The sequence below is a fragment of the Toxotes jaculatrix genome, chromosome 8 (genome assembly GCF_017976425.1).
Source record: "Toxotes jaculatrix isolate fToxJac2 chromosome 8, fToxJac2.pri, whole genome shotgun sequence".
Taxonomy (NCBI): domain Eukaryota; kingdom Metazoa; phylum Chordata; class Actinopteri; family Toxotidae; genus Toxotes; species Toxotes jaculatrix.
In genome coordinates this window covers 7,865,945-7,881,991 of record NC_054401.1, presented here as the reverse complement: position 1 = coordinate 7,881,991, position 16,047 = coordinate 7,865,945, and the positions used below count along the sequence as shown (strand labels likewise).

The 16,047-nt window shown below is 40.8% G+C and overlaps 1 protein-coding gene across 1 annotated transcript; it reads right to left on the bottom strand.

Annotated features, from left to right (window-relative positions):
* Positions 1-4,059: 4,059 nt before the first annotated feature.
* Positions 4,060-12,601, bottom strand: lin28aa (lin-28 homolog Aa). The gene is made up of 4 exons (XM_041044920.1): positions 12,592-12,601; positions 11,485-11,657; positions 7,423-7,607; positions 4,060-4,279 (listed from the first exon to the last, which is right to left on the bottom strand). The coding sequence occupies exons 1-4, from the start codon at positions 12,599-12,601 to the stop codon at positions 4,060-4,062; spliced, it is 588 nt and encodes a 195-aa protein (XP_040900854.1).
* Between the last annotated feature and the right edge of the window lie 3,446 nt (positions 12,602-16,047).

Here is a 16,047-nt window from a genome sequence, read left to right as displayed (position 1 = left end):
TTTGAGTCAAAACAAAATATACACACACACACGCGTCCTCAGAGGAGGATCCATACCTGAAACAATAGAACAATGATCAGTAAAGATCAGTAAAGTAAAAAGCTTTGTGATTGCCAAAAATAAATAAATAAATAAATAAAAATTGACTGATATATCCCTATTTTGTATGGAGCAAAAAAGCCCCTTTGAATGGAAGTCTTACCTCCTTGTAAATTAGTATTTTTTTTGTTGTGGTATTGCTTCTTCTACTAATTAAAGCATCTGAATATTTTTTCATGACTGCTTAACAAATTTATGATCTATGATGTACTACAGATCTAGTGACGGGATTGTAAACAATCTCTGTTGTAAGAATACATGAAAAACACACATGAATATTGACATATTTAATAGGAAATGGAGCAGATCTTTACATATAGGGACATAATCACAGTAATACTTCGAAAAGCCTACATGCTGCTCAACACTGACAAACTAGCCATTAAATTGCCTGAGATCAAGTTAATTGTAGGTTTATGGCAGTAAACACTGATACATTCATCAGTAATAAATGCACATTTTTGGAAGTAGCTCTAGCCATTTACCTGATAAGATCCAACACCACATATTAAACGGCTGATGATCACAAACAAGTTGTCCCATGAAAAGCTCACATAAAGCAAACTGTGATGTAGAATGCTTTGATGTGCTTCAAGTCAAATGTTACCCTGAGCACATAGTCTTACAGGTCCTTGGATTTCAAGGTATATCTATCCCATCTAACACCCGACAATCAAATCACAATAACACACCACTGAGGGGTCAAACAAGTTTGTTGCAATCAGGATGTCTGTATGGTTTTTAGTTTCTAAATGTTACTCTGAAACCTCACCAAGTACTGCAGAATACTGCAAACATTACAACACATTTACTCAACCTTTATCTAAACAGTGGGTGTAAAAATCACCAATTAGAGTTTGAGAGCTGAGGTACTCAATAGATTCAGGGATGTAAAAAAAAAAAAACAAACCAAAAAAAAACCATTATGATCACAGAAACTGATGAACAAAAGTCATCTCTGTGTGCCCCTTTTCAACGGAGAAACAAAAAAATCTTCAAGTTACAGGATATATTGGCAATGCAAACACAAGTGGTAAATTCAATGTAAAAATGCAGAAGAAAGTGAACCATCCCACCTAATCAGAGCACTTACATAAACAATCTTTCTGTCCTTTTTTTATCCTGAGTTGAATTATCAAAACAGTGTTTTCTTATGCAACCTTTAAACTTGGAAAACATACATAAACACCTAAAAGCAGAGTATGTTAATTCATCCATGACACATTCTTTTTGTCATAAGCATTGATAGTCTGAAACACCAAGTATCAGCCAAGTGTTGAGATGAGACAACCCCAGATTATATACTACCAGCCCCAATCCCTTTAACAATATTCTACTACATCCCCATCTACAACGATTATAGAGGAAAAAATACAATAATAGTGGAACATTTTCTTCACATCATATCATGGCATGTTATGTCAAAGAGGAGAAAATATAAAGAGCATCATCACACTGGGTGCATGGAAAGTTGAGCCAAAAAGCTTGTAAATCTCAATCTGAACTGTTTCATCATTTGCTTTTTTAACCACAATCTTAGGATTTTCTTATGAATAAAAAGAGAAACTGTTGCAGCAAGACGTTCAAAAGACCCTACCAAGCCCATTTCACTGTGGCTCCCTTGTCCTATGTGTCACATCATGCGGATAAGCGATCAATCCCAATTTTATCTTGAATAAACATTCCTCGACTCTTTCCAATCAATCTGAAGTATTCCCTGAGTTTTCAGATTGGCATTTCCTGAGATGAGACTAAGAGTGGAGGTATGTTTTGTTTTTTTCAGCCAGCAACCAACTGAATGGGGTATAAGAAAATCTAAAAAATATAATATAAAATATGGAACATATATTCAAAAAAGATTAAACTGAATATAAAAAAATGAATGCATCTTACACATGATGAGTGCAGAGTAACATTGCATTGGTTTTGGCATAGATAGGAATAACAATGCGCCTCTCATCTGAAAGACTCATTGTGCACAAAAATAGAAAATGGAAAAAAAAATGGAAAAAAGTCATGTTAAAGTTAAAGGAAATAAAAGCAACTCACAGTTTAAGTCCGTCCTCATAATACTATGTACCTGTACAGTATGTACTGTATATTGTTACTCTTGTACTGGAATATTACTGTTTTTGTACTGCATTGGATTAAGGACGATGATTTATCAAGCACACATGTACAAAGTAATACGAGTACCTTAATGTTAAAAATGTGTTACCCAAATATATTCTCAAGTCATATGTAGGTTTGGATGACTTCTGGCAGTTTTCTGATGTCTAATCAAACATTAATTGCTGAGAGTCTTCGACAGGAGCAGGAGAAGCTGCAGCATTCTTGGATGAAAATAAATAAGTAGTATGATTTCTTCTTTTAAAAAAGGCTTTAGAATAATTTTACATATATATTAATTGGGTGTAAAAGTCTTGTCAGCTTCTCCTGTAAAATGGGAGTAAAATGCTGATTAGCTAGCTAGTTCTACATGCTCCTCCGTGCAGGCTTGGTGTTCCTGAACTATTACCCTACTAAGGGTCATAGGGAGGTAATGTCTTAAATAACTACCTACAAATGGATCACACTGGATATAAACAAAAACACCAGCCTTCCCACTGGCAACATCATGTCTGATTCTGCCTCATTTTATTCAAGTATCAAGAGGAGAGCTAGCTGGACCCCTCAGTAACTCAGTCCAGGTCAAGTATCTATCTATATATTAGTAAGTTATGTTGTATGCGTATTGGGTTTAGTATCACATTGTTTGGAATTCTATCAAATCCATGTTGAGGTAATAATAAAGCAGCAGTTTTTCAAACAGCAGCCACTAAAATGAGAATGTAATGCTTTCAGCTCCCAGAAGGGCTGAAGAGTAATTTAACACCAGGCTGAAAAGCAGCATTTGCCCTGATTGAGACTTTACAGAGTAATTGTGCCTGGTCTAAAAATACACCTGGAATTCACCTGTACACTAATTCAGCAAGATGAGAAGTTCAACCACTTGATATGAGCAAAAACTGAACATTTTCAGGGAGTGTTAAGTCACTGTTTAAGGAGGTATATAACAACTATTGGCAATTCTGCATAAATACTGTAGTGCAAACAGGATTTGATTTAATCCCAATTCAAATCACAATCTCCAAAGCTGTATTCTGAGAATATTTGGTTTGCCATCAGCGGTTAGGATGGCAGTTTCAGTAGCAGACCAAACATGCACCAATGAGGTAGACTGCGCACCTTTAGACAGCCAGCAAAATGCTGGATGAAAATAATGAAATGACAAAAAAATAACTGACCAAAAGCTTGAAACCACTTCTGGTCCGACATTCATTTGGCCCCAGGAAAACTGGATGGTCAGTTGCAATATTGGCAGATGCCAACACATTGCCCGCAGCTATACCCTAAAACCCATCCCATGTGTTTTCACAAACCCTCCCGTTCCCCATGTGATATGCAAGCTAACATTCATTACAGAGGTACTAACTGTCACATCTCTGCCTTGTCGGGTTGTGAGGTGTAACAGTCAGGAAGAAGACTAAATAATAAGGCAGCAAAAGTGTAGCTCCATACTAAACACACTGACTGAGGATTACGCAAAAACATGAGGTATAATGCCCACAAGAGGGGCACAGTATCACATGATAAAAAAAAAAGATTCTACAAAAACTTAAAGATAATCCGTTATATGGCATTGCTCACTACAATCTCAAAGCCCCTGAAGAAACAGCAGTGATTCATACATTTAGAAAGCGTCCTGAGTGCAATAATACAGCAGTATTCCTGAGTGTTACACCAAATGGAAAAAAAAAAAAAAATCAGCAACATTCTTCATGAGCAATTTTTTAAACCTGAGGTAGTTCCAAAAGCAGCCTCAACGGTTAGAAGGGGATCGCGTGTCCCATTCCCTCCATCAAAGCAGTTTGATTGGCCTCTGTGCTTCCCCGGCGTCAGTGTTGCCTGATTCCTCGTTTAATCGGAGGTCTCGGGAGGCAGTGCCGAGTGGCTGTGCTCCTCCTCGTCTCCTTTCAAGGAGGATGGTTTTCCCTGAGAACCCGGTGAGGACTGTTGTGCCTTGATTGGGCAGTTGGCAACCATGTGGTCGACGCTCTGGCAGAAATGGCACTTCTTGGGCTGGGGTGGTAACTTGCACTCTTTGGCATGGTGGTCCAAACCTCCACAGTTGTAGCATCTACAAGAGCAGAGAGCATTCAGTCAGATATGATGTGTGCTTAAACCTTCAATAATTTAGCATTTGAGGGAAATAAGATTTGATTGTCATATTGTCTTACCAACTCCACTTGAGCTGACATAGATTACTAACAAGCAAACACTTTATTTACACATATAATAGTTACGGAGCAAGATTATCATTCATTTGGAGTCATATTTCTGGACACATGGCAAATGTGAGTCCAAGATTAACTCTCCTTTAATTTTGTTTTTGTTCTCCATTTACTCCTGAGGGATATGTCTGGCTCTTTAGCTGATAAATGCTCCATTATGTTCGACACCTAGTTACTAACTTTGTCTTTGTGCTGTTAGATGCTGAGCAGGTAGCCTACAATCAGTTTTTGGAACTTTTTTACTTAAGACATCTGCCTGCTGTGTTCAAACTACACAGTAAGTACAGTTCAGAGTGAGCCAAAACAATAAAGTTGCAGGCCAGGAAACCAAAATAGCCAGCCGAAAGACCCTAAGAAACTCAGAGCTTAGTAATCACAAAATGACTCAATGAATATGAAAATAGGCTTCTAGTGTCAAACCTTGCACACAAAATCCTGCACAGGGAAGCTTAAATATCCAAATAAAGTAGCAAATATCAAAACCCATTTTTGAGTGTAGGGAGACTTTAAGTTGCACCTGTTTGCCACTAGATGGCAACATTTCATTAGGAATGACTTGAGTTTGCATTTGGCCATGAATCTTACAAGGGCATTCCAGGTCACACCACAGGAGCACACCAGGGTGAATATCTCAAACCAAATGTTTTTAAATGGTCACGAATATATAGTATATGGAATATATCAAAAGTAAGAATTTCTTATTAGCAGCCATTAGGGCAAGCAGAAGATTATGGAAGGGGTGAATATTCAAGGAGACTAAAGAACTGCAAGAATTAAGTGCCAGGGCTCCGGTTTTTCCATGGACCTAGTATGGCTACCATGGCACATATTTCCTCAGATATCGCGAACAGCTTGCGCTACTTGTCAGTCTGTCACAATCTGTCAAAAGCATCCCATTGGACTCTATTGTGTAAGACGTTCGTTTCTTCAGCATTGAACTTTAGAAACGAACACCATGAGGGGTCAGCGTGAGCCATCGGGGGTGCCTTTGGCCACCGCTGTTTGAACATAATCTATAGAATGGCCACGCGTGCAGGGGCGGAAGACAGATGGGTGGTGGGCGTGGGGCGGTCAGTGTGTGCCATTGCGGACCCCCTGCCACCACTGTAGGAGCAGATGAGGTTTGGAGAGGGCGGCTGACAAGGGGTCAGAGCAGCTTTGTAGTGGTGGCCATAGGGGTGGTGACGAGGTCTATACTGTTACATCACAGAAGCTCCCTGCATCAGCATCTATCAGGAGGCAAGTGGAGGGAAGGGGAAGTGGCCCCTTTGTCTAAAAAAGCTGCAGTAATGACCTCTGAACTCTGACCCCCAACCCCACCCCACCCTCTCCTCAGTCCTCTAACCCCACAATCCCATCCCAACCCCCAGCCCCTCTTGCATTTACTCATACACTGTTGCCATGACAACAGTGACCTTTCACCCCTGTTGCCCAGGCTCTTGCATCTGTTATCAATTAAATGGACAGGAGCTCTTTCCCCTGCTTCAGTCATATAGCTCAATCCGGTGGCAAAACCTGAACCCAAAAGCAAGAACTGGGATCAAGCGGGATTTTGTTTACTCCTGTCCTAAAGATGTCTAACTATTGGCTATAAATATGATCAATCATACATGAAACACCATCCTGTATTGCATACTGAAATATGCTAGAGGGGAACAATATCTTATCCATGGATCAGTGTGGTCTAGAGAGAGTTATTGAACCACAGTGGGCCTCCCAGGACTCTTTGAGGCGGTAATGATCTCTGTTCTCACACTGACTACTCTCTGGCTCTAATCACAACTGACAGGGGGTGAAGTTGATACACCTCTAACCCTGTGCTATATTGATATTCAAAGAATGACCCAAAACTAAAGGCCCCATTAGCTCTTTTTTTTCTTTCACTTGGACGCATGAAACCATCAGAAGAAATGTTTCTGGAATACTGATACTGTTTATTTGCAGGCTGATCATTAAGTACTTTGCCTTTTTTCTAACTTTCACAGGACCTGAAATTAAGTTATTTTTCAATGGACATGTTAAATGAAAATCACTACTATTGCAGTAGTACTGTTTTGTTCCTGCAGCATCAAAAACACGCTTACACCAATCACGTCAAGCAGAAAGGAAAAGACACTGGAATTTTCAGCAAACTCGGAACTCACATAGATTAATGTTTATATTATTTGAATTGTAATTTTAGAATTATTAGTTTGGTTTTGGAGTTACAAATCACATTAGGAAGAGCGAGAGGGAGAGAGTCATTGGGTGTGAATTCACTTGGGGCCAGCAGATTTAAACAGTTATTGATCCAGGTCACACATCAAGCCTGCTGGTGTGACCCTTGCTAGGGCCAGAGGTGGGGGGTTGAGAAAGAGGAAGGAAAATGGGGAGAAACTAAAACACCATTGTATATCTGATCCAAAGTGGACACAACAATGACTGTTTGTGGACTGTTGAGCTATTGAGCTTTTAAAAGGTCCCTGATGTAAAGGTGCATCATTTGTTGCCGTCCAGTGAAAACCATGTATCTCCTGCATTAACGCAAAGCTGAAAACATTCCTGTTTTTATTCACTGATGAAAAGCTGATGTTCTGGAGATGAATGGTTTTCACAGAACAGTGGCAATTTATGGAGATCTGCAGCTTATTATAATGTGGAGGGAACTGGGATCCTCTCAGTGTGTTTTAGTGTGTGAAATTAGTTGTGTTGTACTGCAAGCACTAATGAATAGCAGCCTTGGGTTTTAGATTTCATTGTTTTAAGGTTCTCCAGCTTCATTTTTCGCACAGTGCCTTCTGGTGTACACGGGGTTGCAACCAGTGTAGCAACACAGCAAATCAGCAGTAGAGACAAAATAATGAGATTTTACCAACATCTCACAGAGGCAATTATATTATCCACCTTACTTATTTTCAGTTTGGCTGACACTGATGTAGAGCATTTCAAAGGAGGAGAAAAAACTGAAAGTATTTTTCCTGTTCTCTCCCCCCAGTCTATCCTTGCTCACCTGTCTCCCTTTGAACGTCGCTTCTGGACCTTCTTGCCTTTGGGTCTTCGCTCACTGCCCACACAGTGGATGCCACCCGGTCCTGTAACTCGCTGAGACTCCAGGCCCTTTGATGACTTTTTGAAGGTAAATTCAACCGCCTCGCCCTCCTTCAGGCTGCGGAAGCCTTCCATGTGCAACTTGCTCTGGAAGGAGACATAGGAAGAAGATTCAGCATCAAAATTATTGTTTGGTTTTGGGAAGCTCCAGTTCTGTGGTGTGTAAAACCCCGTGCTTTATGATAGGTAAGACACAAAGTCCAGTCCAAGACTCCAGAACAAACCACCCATTCTTCACTGTGATACCATCAGAGTCTGATAGCACTTATCAGCTGATATTTTAAGGTGATCATTGTGTCTCATGTGAGAAATAAACACTTCAAAGCTTGCTGTTCCCACTCTACTGAAAAGTGTGTACACACACTGCCCTGCATATAAAAAAAATTCCTTAAAGCTGCTTTGTCTTTTTGTCTTTTTGCTGTGTTTGAGTGGTAAACCTGATGAGGATAACCTTCAACCCATCCACCCACCCCCCCACACCACCACCCCACCCCCCTGGAGGAACAGCATTCCACACTGCTGCCCCCACCCCCATTCCTTTTCCCACCCACATCACATAGCTCGACTAACACACTGACCACCACCACTAACCCTAAACTGCAGGATGCAGGAGTTAGTGCTGGGGGTGGGGTGAGAAGGCAGCATGGCTTCTCTGTGAGGTTGGGGGTCAGGGTGACATTCCTTGGATAGTTGTTTGGCAGAAAGACGTGAAAGATAAAAACTGAGAGAAAGCACAAATGATTGATATCTCCCTTTGATATGAGTGCTTGAATATGTGACCAGTTTTTTTTGTGAAAGAAACATGTTAGATGAACAAGGACACTGGAGAGGCTTAATTAATCAACAATGGAACTGGTGGTTCGAACATGTTGCCTCCTGCTTACCTGCTTATTCCTTCAGTGTTCACCTGAAGTGACCTTTGAGAAGGCCCCTCTTCATACTAGTCTATTTCCAAAAAACATTTCTGATTGCCATAAAAAGAAAGAGATGAAGGAAACAAAGGTGTGGCTTGGTTTTGAGGATAAAACCTTGTGACTGGCTAACACAACATGGGAAATCCCTCTCTAAAATTCCCTTAGCGGGACTGAGAGATTAAATGTTGCAGCCACCACAGACTGTTTACATAAGAGCAAAGATCCATGATGCAGCAGGTTTGTTTTGATAGACATTAATCTCATTTCTTCCTTTAATTTTTAAGTTAATTATGGGCAGCAGTCTCCATTCTGCATTTCCAAAAACCACCAGGAATCAGACTGAGCTTCTCACAGCACACGGTGTCTGGGGTCCATTTAAGACTAAATCCAACAGTAGAAGCCTTTAGGGCAGGTTATAATTTGAAAGATACAAGAAGTAAATCTCCAAGACGCGGCTTCAGATGAATCAACCAATTAACACACTTCAGAACTCAAAATTTTAAGTTCATTGCAAACACAGCCAGTGGCTCCAATGAGTTGCAAACTCGTAATGCCGTGTGCAGTTAAAACTAACTAACAAACAAAAACAACTCATAGCCACTCACTCACAGTTGAGCATCTGCTACAAAGTCCCGAGCAGTGATGTGACACAATTGGTGAGGCATGGCATTTGAACGGCAACATGGAAATCCACAGAGCCCCAGTCCCATCAGGCCCCTCTGGCCGTTAACCCACTTCCTCTCCCATGTGTGACCTTCCCCACCCCCCATAACGGACCCTCACCAGCCACATGCCCACATCAAGTTGTTAACACACACACACAGGTACCGGATCTGAGTGGGGCATTTTAACTTGGATGTACAACCTGATTTTGAGGCATTGTTAGTGGGCTCTACAGTAAACTCTGCCCAGATTGTGCCTGGACACCCAGTGAGGAAGAGAAAGACATCAGAGCAGCAAGGGACAATAGCAGGATTGCTGCCGTGACAAAGAGGGGCTCGGTCACGGCCGAGGGATGCTTCATTCGGATGCATGGCCCTATTGTCCACCTGCACAAAGGCCAGTGGACCCTGGGAGTTAATTTTCCTTGACACGCGGCTACTAATTTAAGGGCTAAGGCCTTTTGCATTGCCATAACCCTTGCACATCCATCACTGACACGTGTGTCTAACTTTTCTAGTGACAGAGAAGGAAGTAAGTCATTGGTTTTCTTGTGGATGAAATGAGAACAATCACAGTGAGGTCATTGCAAAGGTAAAGCAGCGTTACAACCCCTCTGGAGCAGTAATCAACCTGTTTTCAAGACGTACAAGGTTTTGCTCACTGGACTTGAGCTTTAGGCAGCATTTGAATGAACCTGACATTAAAGCTCTAGAGATACCAACCACTCCTTTGTAACAACCACTCCTACTTTCTTATGAACTGCATCTTATGAATCTGCTGGAGCACAACGCTGAAAGTTTCCATCCCCAGATGAACTCATATTTAGGTTTACAAAATGACTAATCAAGCCCCAACTTCCTGCCTCTACTCAAACAATATTTCAGTTACAACTGTTACAAGGAGCACTGAAATCTCTCTATATGCATCATCATGAGCAGAAAACACACAACAGGAAAACAAAAAGTGAGTAAGAGCTGCTTGAGTGTGAGAGCATGCTAACTTATGAGAAGAAACTGTAGATGCTAGACCTTCTTTATATAGTCAAATATAGGTTTAAAGTTAAATCTTTAAAAAGGGAAATACAGATTGGTAGAGAAATGTCCCACAGCTGGGGGTCCTGGAGAGGGGTAACATGGTGGTGTGTGGTTGCTCTTACAAGCTGGCATTACACACTACCACACACACACACACACACACACACACACACACACACACACACACACACACACAGAGGGGATGAGCAGACAGCAAAGAGCCCTTAATCACTTTATGACAGGAACCTTGGGGTGAATGAGCAGCTAGTGGGGTCTCCTCTCATTCACATGCTAAGCCTTTATCTTATCAGACAGCAATAGAGGCACTCACTCACATGAAAAGTAGGAGGGAAGCACACCCCCGCTATCCCTACCTCCCACTTCACCATCCCTACTTTTAAAAAGGTGGGTGAAGGTTCTGGTTAAACCTGGATGAACTGGCGAGATTTCTTTAATTTCTCATTTGAGGAAACAATAAAATCTCAACAGAAGAACCTCAACGGCCTTCAGTAAAAACACCTTTGTCGCTGTACTGAGGGACTGTTTTGTACTGTTTTGCATTAAAGCACAGATCGTGAAAACTGCCTGATATGGGTGTATGTAGAATACATACAACCTATGTCAACACATGCACTGAGTAATGGCAAAATACGAAATCCACAAATTTTCCAAAGTGAACGTGAAAGTGAGCGTGGACTGTTCAAGAGAGGATCAATTACACGTTTCCTCTTTCTTGAAGGACCAGTGTTCATGCACCTCACTGAGCGTGCATCATGAATTTATCATATGAGCACCAATGTCAGCCTATTAAAGTGTGTAAGCTCTAACGGCACTTCCATGTCCACCTCACGTTGCATCGGTCTCCCTCTAAAAACCACGAGGGAGGCGCGCAGCTCTGCTCTGGCTGCAACACGCGTCTTCCCCCTGAGGGTGTGGAGAAATACCCACCACGTCGCATTTAAAAAAACAACAAAAAAACAAAACATCAGTCGAAACCAGTTAAATATCACGTATTGCCTTAGCTTAAAGTAAACATATCAAAGCCCATGCTAGGTTTCAGTGGACTTATATATATATATATATCCTCCAGCGTTTTTATTTGGTAATGAGTCACTGCAGCTTGTAGGCTGGGGAGAGGAAATTTTTTAATCAAACTGCATTGGAAACAGGTGGGATGATCTCGTTCCTGCTGGGAAGAAACTTTACTTGCTCAGGGAAAAAACATAGAAATGTTTATATTTTTGCACCACTGGGACGCAAATGAGTTTAAAAGGAACATCGGTGTTGCGTTTTGCAAAGTTAGTTACACTTTCACCCCCCCCACCCGCCCAACCGAGCAGATGGTCATCATACCTGATGGACGAATACATCAACCGGTTCGTCCAGTGGCACTCCCTCTCGGTTGGTCATGGACAGGAACCCGAAGCCCATGCGGACGTTGAACCACTTACACACGCCGACCCCGTGGAAAGACTGTGAATCCTCCTCGGTACTTGGTCCTTCATCCTCCTCGGTCTTACACACTCCTGCAATGAAAAGCGAGTGTTAAGTTACATGAATTCAACTCGTCCTCTTGCAAAAGAAACCATGTCTAAAACGCATGTAGTCTTTCCAAAAATAAAAAATAAAAAAAATAATAAATCAGCAAGGGTTTAAAACAAGAAAAAGTTCTCTTTCTCTCGCGTTGCTGCGTAACTAATCAATACTGATCGATAAAATGAAGTCACAAGTAGGCTAACAAGCTTAGGCTTTATTTTGACTTAATTTGGATTAAAACTAACACCACTTTCATTTTAAAACAAACGCATCTGGGCAGCATTCTCTCGAAGTGAGTTACATGCCACGAGTTTGTGCAAAATAAGTGATCTTGGAGGCTGCAGCGTGTCAGAATTTCTAAAGAGCGTTTAATGCATTGATCACACGGATTTCAGATCACGTGTGTGAACAACACTGGAAAATGTGCCATTGCAATCAGATGCAGTCCATCAGAAAACAACTTAATTAACTCGTTAACAATAATAATAATAATAATAATAATAAAAAACATCTTATTTTGTTACTCAACCTGGGAATTCCTGGTTAGAAACAGAGCCCATGTCTTCAGTTCTGCCTTGAGTCAAAATTAGCACCCAAGCTACAGTATCCTTTTTTGAACCCTCAAGCTGGGTAATCCTCACAGATTGCCACTTTCATGCAAAATGCTGCGAAAAGCAGAAGCTGCGCAGCGAGAGGGAAAGCGGGAGAGGGGGGTAAACAAAAGAGGGCTGGCAACCTATTCCCCCTAAACAATGAGGGGAGGGGGTGGGGGGGGGGGGGGGGGGGGGGGTCACCCGGCAGAATTTTTGCTGAAGAACCCCCCCTCAAAAAAAAAATCCCAAATACAATGCAAGGAAACCCAGCCCCTTCAGAAACTACTTCAACCATTCGCAGAGATAACTCCCCCAAAAGCTCCCAACTTACCTTCTGCCATGTTTGAGGGCCAGTTTACTCCCAGTGTTCACTGCTGCCGTGTCTGTCTTTGTTTACTGAAACGCGTCTTTCGCTCCCCTGTAGTGGTCAGCTCTGTTGGTCAATACAAATGACCGTTTCCACTCCAACAAACCCCCCACACTCTCGGTCATGTCCACGTGATTCACAATTATAGTCCCCAAGGATTAGATTGCGTATCATTGTGATGGAAGGGCCCAAAATGTGGGAAGTGACCAATCACATCTAACGAAAATAGCCTTAAAAATATATTTCCTATATTTCCATCCCGACTTCCCGATATACTCATTTTAAGTTCAGTGACCTCGAGAATTTCCAAGCACTGTAATTTGCAGCACTGACGTGTCCAGTTGTAAGGTCATCTATTTGCAGGACTGGACATATTTTTGTATAAAACATGATTCAAATATTTCTCAAACAACGAGTGCCCTGTCTATAAACGGTTTGAATCATGATACTAAATTGGGCAGAACTGATATTTAGTTTTACCTCGCGACAGATCCCTTAATTTTTATGTAAATTTTTATGCTTGTTGTACATGTACCCAAAGTGGGAAGAAAATATGAGTGAAACCAGGTTTTGCATTCGTTTCTCTGTGATCACTGAGTTGGTTAGCTGCTGCCCTAACATGCCAAAGAAAGGTTTGTAATGGTAATCCAGATGAAACATGGAGGGGGAAGGGTTTTTTTTCTTCTTCTTTTCTTTCCATGCAGCAGCAGAGGAGGAACAGTTAAACCGAGTCAAACCACCAAGCTGATGAGTTAAATGAGAAAATGAAAGCGGGATCAAACTCAACAATGATTAGAAAAAAAAAAGAAAAAGAAATCATGAAAACAAGACAGACCTGGTCAAAGGGATTCACGGATCAATAGTGATTGATCACACCATGTTAAAATGTTGACTCGTGTCCTTGTGGGATGATGGATGAATCAAAGACAGAGGAAAGTGATCTTTTAACCGAGCCCTAAGTGAAATAGTCGAAATCTGAAACAGCCAAAAAGATACCTGGATTATTTTATAACTCTATTAGTTGAAACTGATAAGAATAATAATTACTTTTACGATTATTTACCAGGGTGGAGGCATAAAACAATCTAACGTACAAGTAAGTCATTGCCAACAAAAGCTAAAAGAAGAAGTTAAAATTTAAATCTAAAATGCATAATATATAAATTATTTTAAAATAATTGATAAGTTTGATAAGCGAATAGTTTGACTTAACGGTCGATCTTCACGCGTGTGAGGGAGGAAGATTTATTAGTTGGATTAGTGGCATTTATCTACGGAAATTAAGCAGGAAATTATCTATAACATTTAGCAGTTTGCTTTCCCCCCCCCTGATTAGAAGCTGCAGCTCCACCTCTGTGTACACACCGCCTGACGGATGTTTCAGAGGTGACCTGTCGATTTCATGACAACTACCACAACGACCCCTTGTGGACCCACAAAACTCGTGAGTGTTTGTGCCCCTAAACATCACATTAGTGACACCATTAAGGATCTCAAAATACATAGATGATAATAGCAGAGATCAGATAAAGAAAAAACCCACACCAGTGCTTTTAAATGAAAGAAAAAATCCTCAATAAATGCGTTTAGAAACAGGCTCCTTGGCCGGACAAGGATTATAATTTAAAACTAAACACACACCTAAAGACTGGAGGTAATGGCTGTGGACCTGCAAGATATGAAAAGGCAGAAATTTTAAATATGTGAAAAAAGTTGTTTAGTTGTAACTTTTTTCTATAGAGCCGTTTCTATATACCCGTAACGCACTATTATCATAAATCTAAGCATGTCTTTATGTTCTTGTGTTTTTTTCCTTGTTTAGTGGACTTATAATAACTTCTTCATTTTTCAAATTCTATTGAAAACTGATATTTTATTGTGAAGTGCTGAAATGGAAGATGGCAAGAGAGATATGAGTGTGGAGGGGGCTTTTTTCTGTGTTTTTCTTTAATCTGCAAAATGATTTCCATACGATAATATTCCTAGAATAGTTTAGGCTATAATTCGATTTTGAAACTGTAACATCACTTTGTCCCTAATTTAGCACTTCCTGGCGTTTTAAAAATCACGTGTATGAAATAACCATAACCATAAAGACGTTTTAGGCATTTTAACAAATTAATCTGAAAAAAAAAAAAAAGAAACAAGTTACAATGAATGACCTAGATTCTTAAATACAGCAACATCTTTGTAGAGGCGCAAAAAATTTACTGGTCTTCAAGGGCTTTTTTTTATGGACACTAATTGACAGTTTAGCCCCTCTCGCTCGGGTCAGAAATTCGCACTGGCAGCTCCTAAAGCTGAATATTCTCACCATCTCATAAATAGTCCGGTAATATTCTTCATGTGGCCATTTTCCTTTGGATGAAAGCACACTGGGCAGCAGAGGTCCACAATCAATTTTACTCTAATGAGGCAATAAATCTTGTTGGATAAACGTCTGAAAAAGTCACTTACTTAGATGGATTTTGTATTCAAACAACTACAACTAACTTAAAACCCAGGTTGCATGGGGGTAATTTTCCATCGGTCCATGTTCAGACTAAACTGTTTAGTGGACAAGGAAAACAATCTGTGAAGAGTCAACGAGTCAGATCATCTCCAGCGGAGGGGTCAGTGCCTCCCAAGTGCTGCCTCACATTATGTTGGCCGGAAGCCAGGGCGTTTGGCTGTCACTCTGCTGGACTCAAGCCAAGGTGCAACAAGCTAATGGACTGCAAAGATGGCTGTCTCTGATTCTGACATTACTCAACGCTCGGCTACACCCGCGATTTAGCCTATACCCTCTGTTTGTTTGTTTTTTTCCCTAAACTTTACTTTCCTAAATGAGAATGGAAATAAATAATGAGATATGGTTTTGGCGACATGTTGCGCTCCAATACATATTCTAGCTCACTACTTAAAAAAAAATTTTTTTTTTCAAGGTTGGAGGTAATTAATACAATTATAATATCGTTCGAAATTAACAACAACAGCAACAATAATAATACGTCTGATTAAATCATACATTTTTGCACATAACATCTGCACATCTAAGGTGTTATAATTTCTGGCAGTACCTGAAAGCAGCATGGTCGTTGTTGTATCAAACGACCGCTAGATGTCAGTATATCTCCTAACTCACAGTACAGGGCAAATCAGAGAGTCAGGCAATCAAACACCGGAGTTTCCACTTTACAAAGTATTTTGCGTCTCCTAATTGATTAGATGGTGTGATGGGTCCGGTTGAGTTCGCGTCTGATATAATGACACGACTATACAGCCTAACTTCTTTGATCTTTGTTGCTGATCTGCAGACTGCATTTCTGTGTTTATTTTCCCTTTATCTGAAACGTTATATTTCTGTCTGCGCAAGGATCTGCAGCCACTCACAAGTAAGGAAAAGAAGAGTCCCGCCTCTCTGGTATCCAAAATGCGCGG

Bases quoted from the DNA above. Each gene is read 5' to 3' on its own strand.
- lin28aa (XM_041044920.1), bottom strand. The intron at 7,608-11,484 runs GTATGATGACCA...GTCTCCTTCCAG, and splicing joins TTGATGTATTCGTCCATCAG to AGCAAGTTGCACATGGAAGG. The intron at 4,280-7,422 runs GTGAGCAAGGAT...CTGCTCTTGTAG, and splicing joins CGACGTTCAAAGGGAGACAG to ATGCTACAACTGTGGAGGTT.